At 40.5% G+C, this 22,484-nt stretch overlaps 1 protein-coding gene across 3 annotated transcripts in view; it reads right to left on the minus strand.

The window, feature by feature from the left end:
* Positions 1–22,484, minus strand: part of pard3ba (par-3 family cell polarity regulator beta a) — a 210,630-nt gene that overhangs the window by 177,423 nt on the left and 10,723 nt on the right. For 2 of the 3 annotated variants that reach the window (XM_055008546.1, XM_055008545.1), the window contains exon 2: positions 17,017–17,118. In XM_055008546.1, the coding sequence (XP_054864521.1) occupies positions 17,017–17,118 (102 nt within the window). Of the gene's footprint in view, positions 1–595; positions 775–17,016; positions 17,119–22,484 lie in introns of those variants that run through there. The other variant, XM_055008547.1, reaches the window with a different exon arrangement.

A 22,484-nucleotide genomic window follows, 5' to 3' on the forward strand; every position in this document is an offset into this window, starting at 1 on the left:
TTAGAGGATGAACAGTGCCACCTTGCTTTAGTCGGACGCTACTGCACGCTAGTAGCACTCAAGCCTCCAACCTTTACATAAGCAGCACACACACACATACACAACCTCACAAACAAACATACACACTTGCCCATTCCATCCGCTGGTACTAATCAACCCATTTTTCTTCCCCTCTCTCATCGCTGTCTAGCGCTGCCGTGTGTGTGTTTCTGCGTGTGTGTGTGTGTGTGTGTGTGTGTGTGTGGTAGCAGGTCTATTGAGATGCCTTTGTGCTGTTGTCATTTATCTTACGACTGCCCCCTCTTCTCTGTTTTCTCCCTCTCACGCTATTCTTCATTCTTTCTTTGAACGAGAGATGCATAATTCAGAAGGAGCGTGCTGCTTCCTGACAGTAGTACGTAACCCAATCATCTCTCACACACACGGCCACTCGTATACAGCACACACACACACACACTTTCATCACTAAAGTACAGCTTTATCAACACTATTCTAGACATGTGCTATTTAAGTGCTAACATCTGCATCACACAGAATAAACCTCCAGCTCTCAGTGTCTTGACTTGACTGCAGAAAATGAACGTTTGTTACGTACGTTTGTGATGGCGCCGTAGCTGAAAGATGTGCGGTTTCTGTCAAAAACAAACACTTTCTCCATACGGCTCCTTACAGCGCATTTGTGCATCTGGTGTTGTATCTCATTCTTCGAATTTCAAGCAGCTGAGGTGTGAAGATACCTGAAAGTCGAGCGTTTGCAACGACAGCACTTTCCCCTCCATGTATGAATTAGATGCTGTTGAACAAAGACCAGAACAGGAAGTGTAGAGAATGAGTTTCTCCGTGGCTGTAAAAGCGTGATGAATGTTGACGGCGTGCAGGTACAGATGAGTGAAACGTCTCACCCCAAGCCAGCAGAAATATGCCTCTTGATATCCATGACATCATGTTAGAAATGGCATTCAATCAGAAGCACGGTGCAGACGGTCATTCAGTCCTTTTAAATCAACCAGCAGGTAATTGTAATTGGTGACAGTTTTAAGGATTAAAAGCAGTGATGTTGCAGCTGCTGGTTGTTTCATCTCAGATACATTTACTACTGCTATCATCAATCTGTTGTGTTCAGTTCATTATAGAAGTCAGATTAATTAGATGCACAGAGAGCTTTAGGGGAAGGAGCATTGATGCATTATGAGACATGGTGGGTTATGGGGGAAATACTGAGCTGCAAACCTCAATACATCCTGAGCATGAAGCATTGATTATATACACATGTACCACTGTTCAAAAGTTTGGGGTCTCTTAAAAATATTCATTCTGCCAGCACCCCACAACCAACAAAGGATCTGCCGCCAGAGTCCCGGCGCCTGTGCTGTTTTGGTGACACGAGGAAGCCTTACATAACATTAGGCAGATACAAAACACATATGACATAATCTCAGTGTCGTTAATGGGGGCTACAACCCTGGCAGTACAGCAGATATTACAATAAGATGATTCTGTGGGAATAAAAAAACATGTGAACACCAAGAGCGTGGCTGCACCTGATTCTGGTTGACTGCTTTATCACTAAAACTCAACTGAAACAGTCAAAACTGAAACATCTGAATGGAACATTGGTATATTTGTTGAGTAATATACAGATTACATAAGCACATGACCAAACAACAAGTGATATGTATCTTTAACATCACATATAGCTGTTCTTTCAGTGTTTGGAGCGTAGGTTTTCCTTTGACTAAATCCCAGCATTACACAGGGATGCAGTGCACACACACACACATTTCCAGGGCACTGAAGGAGCCATCGGAGGAATGTTTGGTCTGTGTTATTTAAACAAGTAGAAAACTGGTTGTATTACCGGTGAGAGCGGAGCTAATCCTCAATCTATACAGTGCATGTACCAGATGTGGAGGATTACCTTTCAGAAACACACACACACACACACAGACACACACACACACACACACACACACACACTACACAGTCAGTGTGTAAGATTAGAGAAGCAACCACAAAAAAAGACACAAAAGAGGCTAAAGAGACACTCCCACTCAGGAACTGAATCACATAATCGAAGCTGTCAGAGAAACCTTAAAATAATGAATCATATACAGAAGCATCACTACTTCAAACCCTAAATGTTTCTTTCTTTCTGTTTGAAGGGACGCCAGAAGATCTGAATGGCGGCTCGTACTTTCACATTGAACAAAATGCCTCTTTGATGCTTCTGACAGACTCATCTAACGCACCAAAGTAAATTTCTCCATCTGCTGGTTCATGCAAATTTTAGAAATCATGACCCAGTTCCCACATTCATCTCACAATATGAAAACAGCCGAGTGGAAGACCAGAACAACAGAAACCCCTGTCCAGTGTTTCCACTCAGCTGTAGTTTCAGAGGCTATAGTTTATGGTGGTACTGGGTACGGTATTTTCTAAGGTCTGTCTCGTATTTTTTCTAACCTCAAAATTAAAATCTGAAGCTAGACATTAACCTATTTCACACAGGAGGAAAAGCGCCTTTTTAATTTACTTCCTGACACAACAGATTTCTCTCAACAGAAATTACACTCAGTACAATGGGACTCTACAGAAAATATTGTTGGAAATCTGCTATTGAAAGCTGGAATGAAGGTTAGGCGGTATTTTCCAGCTGAGCCATTTCAAGCTGCTCTACTTTAAAGGTCGACAAGTCTTTAGTCCAGGTGTAAAAGTCTTTATAATGCAGAAAAGAACTTTAAAAAAGTGTCATTTTTAAACTATTATGTTCAGATTTATACAGTGCAATCTATACAGTGGGAATACTCAATGTGCCTTACGTAAAACCAAGGACTATCCAAACAAAGAAAAAGAAACCAAGGAAAAAAACCCCAATGTAATAAAACTATTAGTGTCTGGATCCTGGATCATAGAATGTACTGAAACATACACCGATCAGCCGAAATCCACAGTAGACAATAGACAGAAAGTTTTAATGTAGTTCCTGATCATTGTACTGTATCAGCCTTCAGCAGACCTCAATACATAGATTTCAAAGTCTGACTGAAATGCTGTAATGATAATAAGAGGAACTATCAGAGCAGAGTGAAGAACATTCAACAGGTGGAGCACTACATGCAGAAGAATAACCTATCAGATACAACTTATGAGAGCAAATTTGGATATTCTAAGCATTAATTAATAATGTTGTTTCACTTAACATACTTTTTTAAAACTATATTAGGCAGCAAACCATCAATTACCACACACAACAATGACAAGACTTAGGCAAAGGTTTTACAGAAAAGAAAACTTTGCTGACTTGCATTAGTTACGGCTTATTGTTCAGGCACGGTGCCAAAAAGGTAAAAAGGTTCTTTCTGGCAGTGAATGAGGTTGACTTATTATTCTCTCTCTCTCTCGCTCTGTGCTGCCATGCACTCACATCTGTCGCATCAGCCACAGTGATGGAGCACATGTGGGCCGATCGAGAGCAAAAACACGCCCATAAACACACACATATCTACACGAGGCACGACACCGGCTGAGGCAGTGCGGGGCTGGCTATGCACGGTGGCAGGCCACATTATTATTTATGCACACTCATAAAGGGAGAGGGTAAACTCTTCATAAATCACACATGTCCCAAAGGCTGCAGGGAGGGAGCGTGGGATGAGGGGAAAAAAGGAGCAAAAGAGCAAAGGACTTGGGTGACAAGGGAGCTCCAGGCCTCGTATTTTTCAGGTCCGGCGAATATCCAACTACCTCGTTCATCATTCCCGCAGCGCAAACACATGAGTGGTAGTTACACCGGTTCTGTTCAGCACCTGTGGACGCCGACACACACTCGGAAACACGTGAGAACGAGTACTCTCCTGGCGCGCAGGAAAGTCATAACCTCTTCCTCATAAATGTGCATAAACGCAACTCAAAACACACATACACACAAACAGGAGAAGGGGGGAAAAAAACCCACACATGTTCCAGATCTCTTCTCCTGAAACTCAGAGCCGCAGCCTAATAATCAGCTTTCTTTTCCCCGTGGCCATCACAAGGCCAGCTGCTCCCACCGACGTCCCCTCCTCATCCTCCCTCTCTCTCCCTTCCTCTGGGGATCTGACAGAGAAATAGAAGGAGTGATTAAGTCAGAGCTGCGAGGCTGGCGCCCTCTCACCTGTGGCTCTCTCCTCCACAGACTGCTCCTCCCTCGTCCTCCTCCTCCTCCTCCTCCTCCTCTTCCTGCTCTTTCCATCTGCCTTCCCTCGACATTAGACTTTCATACAATACGTCACCTCTTTCTTTCTGCCTGTCGCCCTCCTCTTTGTGGAGGCGCAGCTTTGATGTGACGCTGAGGATGATTTAAAAGGAAAATCTGTACTTTTCATGATATAAAACATTTATTATAAACAGTGTGCTGGTTTTTCTCTGTGACCATGAGGTGATTTTCCATTTCCGGGTGCTTCGAATACACGCCTGAATTGTTGATGGTAATTTTCAGTTCAGATCACTTCTATAGGGATAAACATGGCTTCCTGTCACATATATGAACCATACATTACTGACATTGGCTGTTGCCATGGAGAGCCAACATCATTCACAGCCTGAAGGTGTTTAGGAGGGAGGAAAAAAAGCCTCACTTGCAGTTTTTTCTTATATCCATGAACACACATGTACCTACCAACACGCCTTATTAGATAGTTATTGACTCAACATCAAAGCCCAGAGGGGGAGAGTGAGATTTCTGCTGCATTACACATCTGCAAGCTTCACGAGTTCAACACGCCACCTGACAGTCCCATCCATCCACAGATGAATGTAAGCAGAGTGGAACTCCTGCTACATGGTTCACCAGCATCAGAACTGTAAACAGACACATCGTATATAATGTGTTTACACTTCCCCTACTGAAGGACAACCGTCTCATTAACTCAGTGTGTATCAGCATCTAATTAACAGTCTGTGTAAAACAGACAGCTACAACAATCATGTGATTAATCCTTTCAAAACGTAATCATCAACAAACTGTGCTCCTTTACATCTTCTTCATTTTTATTTTACTATAAATACTGATCATGGCACTTAAAAGCAAAAGGATCTCCAAATGCCACACTGAATGGCAGACAATAATAACATTCTTTTAGTCTGCTTTTCAGTTTTCTACCATGTAAAAGTGAATATTTGGGGGGGTTAGAGAACAACTTTACTAGCGATGTATGAGTGCGAACGACAAATTCCAAGACTGTCCAAAAAAATGTAAAAATCGAATTCTGTCACCACATCCGTCAAAGTAGCTACTATCATATCTGGCTTATCTGAGGAGTACAAATGTGTCAAAGTAAGAATGGAGATGATGTTACAGGATTCAATCATAGCTCAAGTTGCCCCAAAGCTGGCAACTGGGGGGAGGTGGATCCCATCAGTGGCAACAGAGCAGGCAAAGGCAGCACATAGGGACAATGTAGGCCAAGTGTAGCAGGGAAGAGGATGCTACCTACCTGACATTTTACCTGTAAGATTCACATTTTAATACCTTTATTGACATCCAGTGAAAATGGTCAAAATTTACGAAATCCAAACAGCACTTTGGCATAGCTACTCACAGCACTGTCAGTCAAAAATCTGACACAAGACCAGCTTTGTAAAGCTGTCTTTTTGCTATCTGTTAGAAACACGGTGAGAGACAAAAAGAAATCTCATGCATGAGGTTTGAATTGGGGTTACTGGACTCATAATTGCAATGAGATGTTTGGGAGACAGTCTTACTATTACTGTTATTATTATCAATATATGAACACAAACCCATTACTTGATGAGTTGAATTACTATTGCTATTACTAGTATTACTTTTGATTGCTGTAAAGTACTGAACCGAAGCACAAGCTGCAGTGTGGCCTTTCTGTAAAGCTGCTTTTTTAGTATGTAATTGTTTTGACATTTTACTAACCATTCATCTTCGTATTTATTGTTTTTTTCTCTAAAACTGGAAAAATCTGTGAAAGTGCTATAAATCTTTTATTTAAAGAATAGATTGAAGATTCATTCTGAATGCAGACTCTTTATATATGACTAAAACCATCCCTCCTCCTTTCCATAAGTCCCTGCAGTGTCAGATGTAGGCGTGCTAATAATTCGAGTGGCCTATTCAGACACATTACCGTCCACAGAGCTCCATTCATTAGGCCAATCAGTCAGTGATGAGATTGAGAGGCAGGAGAACTGAGTGATAACAAAAACAGCGTGTGCGTTCTGTGCATAAAAATGTGTTAGCGTGTGCAACACAATGGACACAGATGTGGCTTCAGCTGTGTAATTGCGGCAGGAATCGTTAAATATTTAACCTAAATGAGTTGGATTTGCAAGCATTTGTCCTCTATTTGCCGTGAGAGCGCACACACTGCAGCACACAAACATACTCGCACACACACGTCCGGGAGTGTGACTTTCTGCTGATTTGAGTTATTAGCAGTTGGAGTGAGCAGAGACTCGGGGAGCAGAGGGAAAACATTCACACTTTCACATAGTCTTCGGCAGCACACACATATACACCGGTCCGGGGCAATACCACGGAGGAAAACAGATGGCGAGAGGCTGATAAGGTCAGAGAGTAGATTTGCTGTAAACAAGCTGATCTATAATAGATCATTAGCTGGATGTGATTAGCTGCTCTGCAGGTTGCTGTGCCAAAATCACTGCTAACAGGTGAAGCTAATACTGACAACAAAAGCAACATGAGCCGCAGCATCACAACAGTATCAACATGTCTGTTTACTTCATGTCTGCTGAAATTCACATATCATGTCAGAAGGGCTCACAGTGGTCTCAGGACCAGGGCCTCCTCTAGAGGGGACTATGAGGTCCCACACAGAAAGACAGCCTTTGGACAAAATGTTCTTCCTGTGAAGGCCAGTAAGATCTGGAACAGTTTTCCACTCTCCATAAGGGAGTGTCCCACATTATCAACCTTCAAAACTCACCTTAAAACAGAGGCTGAAAGTCAACCAGTCTTACAACCACTGACCTTTAACTGCTTTGCGTATTTTTTGTAATGTGCTTTTATTGTGACCTGTTGTCCTTTTAATGTGATCCATTGTTCTTTTATTGTGATCTAGTGTCCTTTTATTGCAACCTATTGTCCTTTTATTGCAACCTATTGTCCTTTTATTGCGACCTATTGTCCTTTTATTGTGATCTACTGTTCTTTTGTGACATATTGTCCTTTTATTGTGATCTGTTGTGTTTTTATTGCATCCTGTTGTTCTTTCATTGCGACCTATTGTCTTTTTATTGCGACTTGTTTCCTTTTATTGCGACCTATTGTCTTTTTATTGTTACTTACTGTCCTTGTTTCATTGTATGTTTCACTGTTATGTTTTTTTTACCTGCCTAGGGACTGCAGATGTAAGCATTGTTGCTATAATCCGGCATATTTCCGTCTATTGCTGTCTAAATAGAGATTCATTCATGTGCACTGTCCCTATCAAATAAACAAATAAAAAACATAAAATGTTCCGTGTTAAAAGTGGCTGCTGCACTGGACTACACACGTAATTTGAAACAAGGAACATGACACTCTCCACATCCTCACACCTCATCCTCTTCTTCTCCACTGACTGCATGCATGTGTCAGTCCACCATAGCGCTGTGCTTCTCTGGCCCCCTCTGGTTCCTCCTGCCAGACCACAGCAGGCACAGGAAGGTCAGGTTACAGTCTGACCGTCTCGCTCCATTACAAGCTAATGGGTGGTGTGATGGTGACACAGAGGCCAACATAGAAACCGTGATTAACAGAGGGAGAGGCACCAGAGAACAAGATCTGAAGGTGTGATGACCTAGTGTTGCACCGATGGGTCACACAAATGTATGCAGAGGAAACAGAAATGGGCCTTATCCTAACTGAATCCTACTCCTTTGCTTCAGTGAACTGACAAATCACTTTGAAGAGGGGCCATCGTTCAATGTCAGAATGGTCGAGGCCATGTATCATCTAAAGAAATTAAAACTCCAAAGTGCAACTTTATGAGAAAATGCATGCAGTCACATGAAAAGCAGGCGGGCACAGCGAGCATTGCTTCTCCTTAAGCCTTCATTGAGTTCCCCCGTCCTAATTACAATCAGACCGGGTTTGGTGAATGTGTGCGTGTGAGAGTGCATAGGGGGGAATTGTTAATTGAATATAATCAGATGAGGAGCTGTTGTGGCGCTCAGATGGGAGGGTTGAATCAAGGTCGAGGCTGATGAGATATGATCAAATCAGCTCAAGTGACCGAATCCCGTTGGGCGAAGCGCTGCGTCTGATCTGATCTGATCTGCGGGCAGCAGTCTGTCGCTGAGATAATCTAACTCCATTCAATATACAGTATGTTGACTGGATATTTGAATATATTAATGTATCGCTGAAGTTCACAAGAATGCATAATATATATAGAATGGGCGTTATCTGTTTCATTATCTGTTATCTTCTTGTAAAACGATTCATACATGCATTGTTATTCATGTCTTTTATGAAGAACTGATCAATATCGTGATGCACGTAGCGGCTTTGTTTACATTTGCTCCGAAGTGCCGACTTATATCAATCTGTAGGAACAGAACTCTGACATAAGTTGAGGACCCCCTGTACAATGAAATATCTCTAACAGATGACTGGGAATGTCTTATCAAAGCAACGAAAAAGCCTCCATCCACTATCTAAACCTGCCTATTTAAACATTACTTACTGAGTCATGAAAATAAACAAAAGAAGGCCAACATTATTGCTTTGCCAGTCACCTCTGAGGCTTAAATGAATGATGACGGTGACAGAATGGTTTGAAGTATATGAAAATGGACAGCCAATATTTAGAAACAATCCAAACTTTCATATATTAAGAACACAAGAGAAAAAGACGAAAGAAATAGCTTTTTACCTTTTATGCAATTTAGTTTGAGACAATCAAATTCAACACGTCTGGAGCCCCCAGGCTTTAACCAGAAGAGCTGAATGTTCTTTAAAAAAAAAAAGAAAAAAAAGGCAAGAATAAAACCATTAAGCAGACAACAGACGGAGAACAATGGCTCTCTACAGGTGAACTGCAGCTGGTTCATTTTCTACACCAGCCATGCTCAGAATAATGCAAGGTTTGTAATTAATATTCAAATGTGCGAGACAGACACCATGTCGAACTTACTCCATCTTCACAGGTAAGGATGTATGGATCATGATTAGAACGTGGAGAGGGTATAGACTGTGATTAGGTCGGCACGCGTGTGACATTTTCTAATCAGCGCACTTGAACCTCATGCTACCCGTTCATCACCGGCCATTCAGACAGTGTGCAGAGTTATGCGACTATTCAGATGCCAATCAAAGACGTCTCGCCACGGCGGTGAATGAGGGGAACGGAGGTGAGGGAGCGAGATGTCACGGAGCGTCAAAGGCTAATCAGCACGTCTGAGCCTCGCAATCACGTCCCATTCAGAAAACTTTTTCTCCAGCGGGTTAGCACATTTTAAGCAATGCCTTATTGTCGCCTGACAGAGGGGCTGACATCTGACATGTAATAAATGATTTCAGGCAAATCTCCCGACATGACTTACAAGAGAGTTCTCCTGGAGCGGTGAGAACTGAAGTCTACAGCGGCATTATTCAATTTCATTATGAGTTTTGAAATCTGAAATTGCCACTGTTATATGTTCGCATTTAGCCTTTAAATACTTGTCATGTCCACCAGTCGCTTTTAAGTTTGTGTTGAGGCAGACCTACACAATCCGTTCATAACTAGAAGCGTTGCATTACATTATTTAGGAGCTGCACTGTTGTTTAAAAGTTTGCGGTCCCCCAGACAATTTAATGTTGTCCATGAAAAATTCACATTTTTATTCATGTGATGATACAGAAATATTTAACAAATCCATGGATCCAGACTATAAACCGCATCACTGCCAAAATCTAATGTGAAGAAAAATGAAGTCGTGCAGCCACCAATTTTATTAAGTTACCTAAACTTGAATTTAGTTTTAATTAAACCAATGTAGAAATCTGAGCTAAAATTACTCACAATATTAACTGTATTACATCCACACAACCCGTCAAAATGATGTTTGCACCTTTAAATGTTTTTGTAGATGACTATATATATATATATATATATATATATATATATATATATATATATATATATATATATATATATATATACTACTGTTCAAAGGTTTGGGGTCACCCAGACAATTTAACACTTTTATTCATGTGTTAACAAAACTGCACAAGGCTTTTCTAAACATCAATGAGCCTTTCAACTCCATTAGCTAACACAATGTAGCTTTAGAACACAGGAGTGATGGTTGCTGGAAATGTTCCTCTGTACCCCTATGGAGATATTCCATTAAACATTTCCAGCTACAATAGTCATTTACCACATTAACAATGTCTACACTGGATTTATCATTCATTTAATGGTATCTTAATTGAAAAAAAAATGCTTTTCTTTCAAAAATAAGGACATTTCCAAGTGACCCCTAACTTTTGAACGATAGTGTATCTCTAACGCCAGTTTTCTAAATATCCCCTAAGCCTGATTGTTTACGTCTATGTTTACTTTAACAGATCCGTTAATTACTACTGCCAGCCTTAGTGGGAGGTGTGTGAATGTGGGCGTAAATAGGTGGATGTAAAGCATGATGTAGAACCTAGTTAAGGTTAAAAGGTGCTATTTAGGTGTGGACTATTTATCATCAAGTTGCTGCAAACTGTAGGTCAATGGAAAAGCTGCAGTCTCCATGAATGCACATTGTTTTGCTATGTGCATATTAGACATCCTACAACTACAAGTGGAGCAAAAGATTTTAGGCATTAAGTTATCAAAATATTGCTTGTCATACTTCTTGTGAGTCTAAAATTCCACTGCCAACACAGAAGCAAATGATACACAGATTAAAGCAAAACTGTGTTACATTAAATCACAGTGGATAAATTATCCATTCACATATGGAATAATAAGTAGGAAAGCTTAGTTAACTGATGGCAAAAACATGCAAAGATATACTGCAATGTCCCATCAAAGACAGAGAAGATGAATGCTAGCTAGTAAACAATGCAGGAATTATTGGTTTAATCCCTCAAAACTCATCTCCGTGTATCAAACTTACATATTTAGAAGGTATTTTCATGTAAATTAGCCATTCCTGCCTTAAAATTGCTTAGCTATAACTACAGGTATGGTAGGTAGGTATGAAAACTCGCTTGTAAAGGTGAAAACACTCAGTCACAGTGCTTGTTTTATTCATGATGCACCTTTCAGCATATAAGAAACACCACATGCTTATATTAACAAGGTAAAAACTGTATTTCCACTGTAGGAGGTTTTTTAATAAACTTAATTTGCCGTTGCAAATAATACGCAAGCAAGAAAATGCTCTCAAAGACACACATAATACCTTTAGCGAATAACACAGATGGCAAACACGGCGTGACTTCTGTTTGTTTTCAACACCTCTTCAAGTACATATCGAGGCCACAGTTCTTTAACGCTGTAATCATTTACATTTTCATGAAATCAACCCCGTTTTTAATGTTAGCGACTGGTTTGACTGCATTTAAATGCTAATAGCAGTTCAATTTACATCCAGTAATAGTATTTTTTATTAGTCTGGAGTGCACCATCCCTACGCTGATTTCGACTGAGCGCAAGGGATGCACGGGAAAACGATGCATGGAAGCAATCAAGCAACCAGGAAATCTTAAAGATCCCACATTTAAGGAGTAATTACTCGTTATATGTTTATTTTAAAAGAAAAGAATCTCAGCTGAACCTTTCAAAACTTTCTTTTGGTTTTATTTAACTCATATGAACATATAAATGAAACACACATGCACTGTTCAATTTACTACAATGTGTTTTTTCGAAGATGTGTAATTTTCTCTTTGAAGCACATGAAAAACACTCATGACCTATTTTAAATATCATACACATTTCGAGTCATTCTTGTAGCACTATATCCTCTGCGGTAAAATGCAGGCAGGATAGATGGACGATTGAAAACGGCCTCATAATCAAGCAGTTGGCATTTGAGAGGGAGATCAGCTGGGATGTGCACCCTTACATTTACATTCCAGCAATCAGAAAGGGAGGGACGGGAGGTTCAGGGACGCCTTGTAGGCACAGTGATTAAAAAGGGCTAATTAAAGAGAGGTGGAGGAAATCATTCCTCTTTTTTTCATTAAATTTCCCATGAAATTAGATTTTTCATTTGCCTGCATAAGATGAAGGAAAGTTGATTTTTTTTTTGGTTTTGTTTTTCCCCTTGACAACAAGGCCTGTGTGGATTATTGTGTACGCCTGTGTGCAAGGAATGAGGAGTGACAGTCCACTTATGAAGAGACGTTATGCTCCCTGAGTTTAATTCCCATTCTGGAGGAGATCGGCGTGACAAAAGAGCACACTCGCACACGTCGAACATTCAAATTTCAGCCGAATGCCGGGTGAAGGAGAGGAATGATGGGGAGATGGATTTCTAATCAAGCCGCATCTGCACCCAGTTTCATTTATGATGCACTATGAAGCACTCTGTTCACAACAAAATCTCACCACAGGAAATAGCAGCTGGTCATGGATATGGTACACACACGGCAGCCTTGTGTGTAGCTTGTATGCTAATGGCATGCCGCCACTGGACAGCCTGCCTGACAGCTCCTGTGTACCATGGAGACGTATGGGAGTAATGGCTGCAACTAATGCGAGGTCCCAGGGAACCGTGAATAGAGGAGAATGACAGTTCTGGTCGCGGTAAACGGGCAGAAATGTGTAGAGGTACAATAAAGTACGACGTCTGCTAATAACTCCTTTTGAAAAGAGGGAGACGGAGGAGATGGAGACGTAATGGCAAATGGTAGAAAATGGGAAAGCAAAGAAGGTTCCACTTAAAAAGCACATTAGAAAGTACTTTGCAAAGGTTTGAACATAAATTAAGGTGGGGGTTTTATGCATTTTACAGTATTAGGATGTGACACAGTAAAGGCTGAGATCTGCTGACTATCATTTTGTGTTTTTTGTGTATTTCTACATTGATCAAACTATTCATTTGGCCTTTTTTCAAGCACTTTATGGAAGTTAGAAAGTACAGTTGAATGTTAGGGTCTGAAATGAAAGCACATAATGTGAAGTTCAGTTGCGTGGACATAAACAGACAATAATATCCCTTGATAATGGAACCCTTCATCCTGGCTTCCAGGCATGTCTCCCCATTTTACTTGATTCTTTCATCATCTGTGTGTGTTATTTATTGGCGTGTTAGCATTAAAATTGTTCCCTGTGGAAGCTGTTTACCTCTTTATCATCCTAATGAAAGCATCTGCTTCTCATGTCTTATCTCAAAAGATTTTGCTTGAAATGGTCGCCCATTTGACAAAGTAAACTCTCTGAAAATTCAATTTAAAGCTGAAAAATCCTTCTTTGGCAGAAGTAAAACCTGACAAATGAAAATCTACATGCAAAAATCATGTAGACCCAGCATTGTCGATGATAGCTGATGATCATATCCTCCAACGTGAGTCACATACAAGCTCACCACACAACTGAGAAAGACACAAATGGACTGAGCATACAGCAGGCTACCTAGTCTCTAAACTACTGGGATTTAGCCACAACAGCATGACCAAAGAGAAACAGCTCGAATACGTCCGTCCACTTCTCCTCACCATTAGCAAAGTAATGGGGTATCTGACAGGTCAATGACTCCGACCACAAGCCTCCAACTGTCGTCTGAGAGCTGCAGGGCACGCCAGCCTGTCCGACACACCCACAGTAAAGGGTCAAACAAGAGGAGAGTATAACTGACTGAAGCGTGATCTGCGACGTCTCTTTATACTGTGGTCTTTTGTGTCTGAGAGTGTGCACTGGAAAAAATGCCCCTCTCAAAACAAGAACAAAAAACTTATTTCAAGGAATTTTACCTTGAAATAAGTGAAGAAATCTGCCAATAGAGCAAGTGAAAAATGGTTTGGTAAGATTTCTTGAAATATTTAGAATATTGAGATCTTAAAATTAGCTGGGAAAACTTATTTTAAGCTCTATTTTACCAGGATTGTCAAGCTTAGGTGTCTTAAAATAAGCCACATATGCTAAACAACAGTAGTTTTTCGCTCAAAAATAGATTTTTGCTTTCATGTAACTTCCTAATTTGAGATGTTTTAACCCTCCTGTTGTCCTCATTTACGGGAATCAAAAAATACTGTTTCCTTGTCTGAAAAAAAAATCCAAAAATTCAGCAAAACAAATCCCCAAATTTCTGAAAATTTGCAAAACCTTCAGAAAGAAAATTCCAATAATTCCTTAAAAGTTTCCCTTAAAAGATTCATTTAAAAAAAAAATCCCCAAATTTGGCAAGAAAATTCTGGTAAATATTTTCAAAAAATGATTAAAAATCTTCCAAAACAATCCTAAAAATATCTAAAGTGATTACATATATATCAGTAAAACTTCTAATATTTTCTTAAAGAACATTCACCAAAAAAAAAAATCAACCAAAATCAAGCGAAATTCGCTGGATTTTGGTTATAAGATATTTAAGATCCATTGTCTTATAACAGTCCGTCCATCTGCTGAAATGTCATTTGTTAAGTGAATTTATCTTAAATCAAGTGGGATGAGACATTTTGACTAAAAATGAGACAAACAGACTTGGTAAGATTTAGAGTTTTTGCAGTGTGTACTGTGTATATGTGGTCACACCTAGGCCGACACCCCCACGGCCTTCTCCACATTCATCAGATTGATATTAATATTCATGAGGAGGCTGGTGGCCGGTGTCTCGAGACGGGGGGCTAATGAACGGAGTGTGTAGTGCACGGCGGTGTGTGCGTGCGTTGTCGCAGATGCGGGGGGCAGAACTGTAATCAAATCACGGCTGCCCCCTCATCTCTGCCCTCATCAACCACCGGTGGCGCTCCTTCCACACATGCTAATGCTAACACGCTACGCAACACGCCTGCCTGTGGTTCGGCAGAGATGGCAGGGACACCGGAGATGTGTGTGTGTGTGTGTTAAATAATAGTCGAGGGCTGGCCCAGATAAAGAGGTCTGGGCTCGCTAAGCTAACCACTAGGCGTACAAATAGCTAGCCATTATCTCTCATTAGCATCCGCGGCTAACACAGGGCCCACGCTGTGCGGTGGAGGGCCCTCACAATGGGACCACTCCTGTATGATTGATGGCGAAACAGCATCGGCCACAATAACGGAACAAAAAAAGAAAAGCGCTAAAGATCGAATCTGCTGGCTGTGGCGAGGTAATAAAAATGTAGACAAACAAAAGGAAGTCAGACTAATCAAGAATGCCAGGCACAGCTCATTAATCTACGAGAGCCGCCGCTGTTTGGGAGCCCGGAGATAAGTCGGATGACTGGCACGTTGCGAGGATTGAGCGCGCTCATCCTGTTCCGTCTGCTATCTTTTCATCAGCAGCAAAAACAAAAGGATAAAATGAGAAGTGAGATGAAAGGGGAAGGGCGTATGGAGAATTAGGTGAAAGCTGAGAGTGTAAAGAAACAAAGGCAAATAGGACGGTTCCTGCACGGCAGCAGGTTCGACTGAAGCGTTCGCACAAAAAGCACAAAGAGACCGCCAGCGTCAGGTTAACTTGTTGGGGATCAAATGCCAGATTTGAGTTATGACACTTCATCATCATCATCACTGTCGCGGATGTGGAGAAAAAGCAGGTTGGAAAATGAGTCATTAAAATCTCTGACTCAACCTCTTATTCACAAATAAGATGCAGATCTTATGATTATAATTCCATCATCCCGGAAAATGACGCTTCTGTTCTCTGTGATTGCAAAAACATCTTTTCCCCTCCATTGAAGATTCCCACTGAGTTTACACATCTATTATTTAGTTCCGTCCCCGTTTTCACAAAGAGTATTTTGCCAAAGTTGCAGTTCTGCGTGCGCACAAAGCCGCGCTCGCACACACACCACTGTTCACACAGCTTAAAACACCAATTGTTACTGCGTGGTACAGGGCTCGGCTGAATATTCCATTTCCATTTCATTTGGCCTTCTGCTGACTAAGTGTTGGTAATTCATCATTCTTCTGGACCTGGGGCTTATGAATATGGATTCTGGGCAGTTTATTAGCACATCTTAGGAATGCATTATGGGAAATTAGCAAGGGGAATGAAATTTGCTCTTCACAGAAATTGGGCCACTGTCAGTCTGAGTGTGTGTGTGTTTGATTGCAGACAAACTCAACCCATCTTCTGTGAAGTTACATCAGTGCTGCTCTGGAGAACTTTCCCTCTGCACACAACCGACGTGCCATAAATCTGAAATTGTGCCCTTTCAGTACGAATGAACATGACAGCTAAATCATGCCACACCAGAGGAGAGGAAGGAGAGGAGAAGAAGAAATAAGTTCGCCCTCGTAGCGGGCGTGTAAGGAGCCAAGAAGTGAGATGTCGTCAAATCCAAAGGGGGGAAAACTCATTTTGTCACATTTTGTATTTAGTTGGTTCACACTCCTAATAACTAGTGACAAGCTAAGCAACATTTGGATTTACAAATACCTTGTTTATTGGACATCGTGTCATCCTGAAAGGCGGGAGACTCGAGCAGGGAGTCCAAACAAATCCTCTAAGTATGGCTGAGAATGACAGACTCTCTGCTGCAATTTGCTGTCCCTCTTTCCAGGTGAGGACCATCAAGAAGCGGCTTACTATCATTGCAGCGGCTCATTTTTTTTTTATAGATAATTCCTTAAATATGTACTTTTTTGCACTAAAACAAAGGAAACATTTGGAGTTGTGGTTATTTATAGGTTATTATGCTGTGATTTTACTGGTACGGCCCACTGGAGATGAAACTGGGCTGAATGTGGTCCCTGAACTAAAATGAGTTTGACACCTCTGCTCTAATTAATGAGATACATTTATTTAGTCATGTCCCACCACTAATGATGAATTAAATGCAAAACTATAAGAAAGCAATGTTTGACTGTGGTCCCGTGGTTTGACATAAAGAGAACTCCACCAGCAGCAGCAGTGTGTCCATCCACTGCTTCCTCACCTTGTCTCTGTCTTCCACCAGATCGCTCAGCAGGTCGTCCATGTCCAGGATGCCTCCTTCAGTGTACTCCAAGTGGTGGGTCTTCACAGCGTTGTCCCCATGCTGGACACAAAGTCGGAAAGAAAAAAGAATTCACATCAATAGAACCCACTGATTTAGTAGCTCTTCGTACTAAAGTACATTTACTGAATATTTAAATTAATTATCTTTGCACCTCTGTCTTCTATAGAGCAACAAACAATGACATCCAAACAGAAGTTTAACCCTCCTGTTGTCTTCATTTACGGGCACCAAAAAATGTTGTTTCCTTGTTTGAAAAAAATCCAAAAAGTCAGCAAAAAACATTCCCCAAATTTCAGAAAATTTGCAAAACCTTCAGGAAAAAAATTCCAATAATTTCTTAAAAATTTCCCTTTAAAGTTTAATTTAAAAAAAATTCCCAAAATTTGGCAAGAAAATTCTTGTAAATATTTTCAAAAAATGATTAAAAATCTTCCCAAAAAATACTAAAAATATCTAAAGTGATTACATATATATCAGTAAAACTTCTAATATTTTCTTTAAGAACATTCACAAAAAAATCAACCAAAATCCAGCGAAATTTGTGCTGGAATCCCAGGCTTCTCATGATGACCTGTTACTCCACAATGACCTGCGCTGGCTCAGTAAGGGCAAAGCACTGGAGCCCAAGTAGTGGATTTTTTGAAACAAAGTAAATCAAAAGCGGCAGCTGACCATCTCCACATCATGCAAGACAGAGAACAGATGTGCAACGTTGCGTTTTTAACAGACATTTTCTCCCATTTGAATACACTTAATGTCCAGCTGCAAGGAAAAGAAAAATCAGTGGTGGATTTGATGGAAAAATTTGATGCCTTTGGGAACAAACTTGATCTGTTCCATGCAGATTTGTTGTCAGAGAGGCTGCTGCACTTCAACACACTGAAGACAGTGGGAGAAAGCAACGTAACAGACAAGATGAAGACATTCATCACACAATTAAAAGACAACTTCTCTGCTAGATTCCATGACTTTTTCATTCCCAGGGATGTCATTGGATTTGTGCGTGACCCATTCACCATAAGCCCAAGTGGAGAATTCTCCACAAATGCGGTGAAAATGATGCCGTTGGACGAGGCGTCCATTCAGAGCGAGCTGGCTGAAATCCAGGCTGCTCTCCATGGTGCTGAAAGCCTGAGCACATTCTGGGTGTCTTGTCCCGAGGACTATGGCACATTGAAGACGCTGGCTATGTATGTGCTCACCATGTTGGGTTCAACCTACACCTGCGAGGCTGCGTTCTCCAAGATGAACTCGATAAAAACACACGAGAGGAACCGACTGTCAAACCAGTCTTTGGAGGACTGTTTGCGCATAAGTCTGACAGCGGCCAAGCCTGATGTGAAAAAGTTGGTGTCAGAGGGGAAATGTAACTTCAGCCATTAAGCAGTGTGAGGAGCCCATTTCAGCCTTGTGATCTGAAATCGCTATAGCCCACTTAACGTTTTACTTGATGTGCCAACATTATTTGTGACCTGTTTTGTTCTGGTACCAGGTTAGTATTTATTTACCATGCTATTTTAAGTTATGCCAGTTGGGTTTTCCTCCTTTTTTTGTCCTGAGAAGTCTACTAGTTTGAAGCTTGTTGTTGAGACTTTGAAATAAAAACCAAATGTTAAGTAAGGGCATGAGGAAAAGTTATGTTAAAAAAAATGAACTGTGTGAAACAATAAATGTTAAACAGTGCAGCGAGTCTGTCCTCATTTCAGAATGTAGCCTAAATAGAGTCATAAATGGTGGGGATTACTGATAGTTAAGAGTCTCAGTTACTGTTGTTTTCAGTTGCTTTAATAGTGTGGACCACATGATATTTTCTCTTTGATCCTCACAATTTTGGAATCCAGTCGCGGGCCGGACTGGACGGTTCGGCGGGCTGGATTCGACCCGCGGGCCGCCAGTTGATGATCACTGCTGTAAGGTACAGTACTTGAGAAATTATCTAAATTTGTTGTAATGTTGTTTTTCTTTTTATAGAGTGCAATTATCATGGCTATAATCCTGAGGTTGACGGGTTGTTTGATTGGTCAGTATGCCAAATTTCATTGGTGAGACAGTAAAAAAGCTACTTAAAGAGCCTCCCGGTAAAATTCAGTATTTCTGGCTCAGAGAGGAACAGACTACCTGTGAAAAATTAACTATTTAATTAAGACTGCTGGGTCTAACTTGTGCAACGTACGTTTACTAGTCCTGAACAATTAATCTATTTCAAATCAAAATCCCAATGTGAAACAACGCAATTAGCAAATTGCAAAGGCTGCAAATTAGGACATAGAAGATGTGGCTATTAATTAACGAGACCGATGCTTAAATTCAATCTTAGTTAATTAGACCGGATTGAAACTTTCACAGGTTATTTACGCTGAACTTCAATAAAGGTACACTATGTGGTTCAGGCTGTGGGTCGACTGACATGAGATCACTCTCATTATTTAATAGTATCACCTCAGACAATTTGCAGCATGTGTGACCCAAACTTTTGTCCTGTGTGTGCAAAATGGGTTTGTGTGACTGTCATGCTTTTGATGATTTAATCCTGTGTTAAATCTACATAATTATACAATTTGACTTTTAAAAAATTAGACCACAACCCATATCACAATATTAGGAAAATTGTAGAGATGTCCGATATTGACTTTTTTGCTAAAAGCCGATATGCCGATATTGTCCAACTCTCAATTTCTGATTCCGATATCAACTGATACCGATATATGTGGCTTTATGTCATTTTGTTTGTTCTATTTAAGCTATTTCCACTCCATCACAAACATTCTGCTTTTTACAAACCAAGCTATGAAAATTTCCGTCCCTGTGTGGACATAAAATACGGTAAAAATAACTCTACTTGGCCTTTCTGTTCCACTATGGATGTTTACAGCCAGAAATTGTGTCACCACACTGACAGCCTGTCACGATAATAATCACACACATGCACAAGTTCCCCTGTTTGTCGGGCAGGTATGCAGGAACACATGAAGAATGTAGCACTGTGGCGGGGGGGAGGACAGAAACTTTTCCAGTTTTGCTGCTCCGTGGACAGCGGTGGGCACATTCCAGGCCGGTTTCAACATCTCCGTGAAGAGGTCAGAGTGAACACACCCCACACAGCAGGAACTACAGCTACATTCACTGACAAGGACAACAAGCGCTTCTGAAAAAGCCACAATCTGTGCGCTGTTTACACTTTCAAATCAACAGAGAAGTGCGTGAACAATGGCGTCTTCCTCTTTCTGTGACCCTGTGTGCACACAACTCCGCCTGCTGTGGTGCTGCTTTGCAGATAACCGAGTGCATCTGTGGACGGTTTCAGACAAGGCTGATGATAAACTGCGTAAATTATAAATACAAAGTGAAACAGAGTGCAATTCCGACCTTCTGGATGGGTCAAATTTGCTCGTTTTGAATAAATATTTCCGGTTTCTTATCCACAGTTTCTATTAGAAGCGATTCGTGGACGAAGAAACGAAATCTTTGACGAGCCTTATCGTTCCTAACAATGTGTGCAGTAGAAAATGGCCCATTAGGAACTGCCCATACCAATAAGCAATCTGTCCAGAGCAACACAAGACTACATTACTAGCTAAATTACCAGCTATAGGCTATAAGCCTCGGAGGCTGGAATGAGTTTGGCTGAGACCCAGCGAGCGGCTTCTGCTGTATCACTGAGCCCCATAGTGAATGGGCTCGCTCTTGCTCGGCTGCATCCGAATGTGAATTATGGGGCACGGAAAAAAAAGAGGGTGTCTGCCTTTTACAATGGGCCAAGTCCATTCTCTTAAAACAAATGGTTAGCAGAGCCTGGGATTTCAATCACAGGAATAAAGCCAGAGCCTCCCTTTCTTCAGAGGTGCCAATAATAGCAGTGCCAGACCTCTGAGAGAGAGAACGAGTGGAGTGAAGCTAGTAGATACTCCGCAGTTTTCCCACATTGACATGCAATGCAACGATCCAGAACGGGCAGCATCCTAGTTTTTTTTTATTAATAATAACAATTTTACAGACAAATATGAGCAAATTGGTGGAAGAAAAGAGGTGGTATGAAACTGCAAAACACAAACTTGAGTTGTCTTGTAGTTCTTTTTCAAAAATAATACAGCATTTGGGCATATTTTTAGGTAAATGATTAACTTTATGAGGCAGAAAGACAAAGTATGTTGCGAATACTTTGCAACCTCTCACCTACAGACAAACATTAGATGAAAAGCGGACTGAACTGATAACCCAGTTCAGTCTTTTTTGTTTCAAAATTCCTGTATCTGTACGGCACAGCAGAGAAGCTCCACTGTTCGGTGCGACATTAACAACACAGCTGAGTATTCCTGTTTCTTTTCACCTTCTTCTAGCAGCACACACAAACTTAAACAAATAGGTCACTTAATTTCATTTTCATTCCATTATTCTTACAAGATATTTCCAAATTAATGCAGCTAAAACCTTGCCGGCAGGCAATACCATCATTTATTAAAACAAAAAAAACTGTAAAAACAGGAAGAATCACCAGATCTTCACCTTTCAAAAAGTCCTTGAAATAACCATGAGTGACCTGAAGAACCAAATGTAAGCTAAAAATCCACCATCAGATCAAAATCACATTATTCTGTAATTAGTTTTCACAAAATAAAACATTACCAGGGTCAATATATAACTGAGGGACTTTGAAGTCCATGGGATATATCTTGCATACATTTTTATTAAAAGTAAAAAAATAAAACCAAATGTTTTTTATGTTCATTATGATCATATCTTTACAAATTCAGAAATTATTTATTATGGAAACAATCACTTATTAATAAAAAAATGACTGGATATCACATGACCTGCTCCACATGATGTCATTTCCTCCTGAAGAAAAGACTGGAAGACTCCAAGTCTCTCATAGTTATTTAATATAAAGTAGTGAGTCAAGTGTGGATTTATGGCATGTCAACAGGTTTACTAAAATATCTTTATAAATAACTTTCGATTTTACTCAACTGTATATATAACATTTAGAAGAATCTTTCTGTAAAAATGCCATGTGGTGTTTGGTTATAGGCAGCTATGTTGATTTTAGGCCTGAAAACAGCAAAAATGTCCACTATGATACAAAAAGTCCTGCAATGATACATTAACCCACTAGTAACCGTATTGTGTAAAAAACTCAAAAAATTCTCCACTCCTTGCCACAACAGAGAAGTAATTACCATGTTAGCTGTGAGCTAGAACCATGGGACAAAAATTCAGGAACTTTTCAGCTGAACTGAGCTGAATTGCAGCTTTTGTTGACACTGAGCAGATACAAAACAAGGGTGAGAATTAATTAAATATGTAATGATGAAAAAGTCTATGGCATATAGAGACACCATTTTATCCCACAGTACTGATAACACATGTGGGCACTTGGAAAAATGCTAAAGCAAACTGCTGAAATG

The sequence above is a fragment of the Amphiprion ocellaris genome, chromosome 24, assembly GCF_022539595.1.
Source record: "Amphiprion ocellaris isolate individual 3 ecotype Okinawa chromosome 24, ASM2253959v1, whole genome shotgun sequence".
Lineage (NCBI taxonomy): Eukaryota > Metazoa > Chordata > Actinopteri > Pomacentridae > Amphiprion > Amphiprion ocellaris.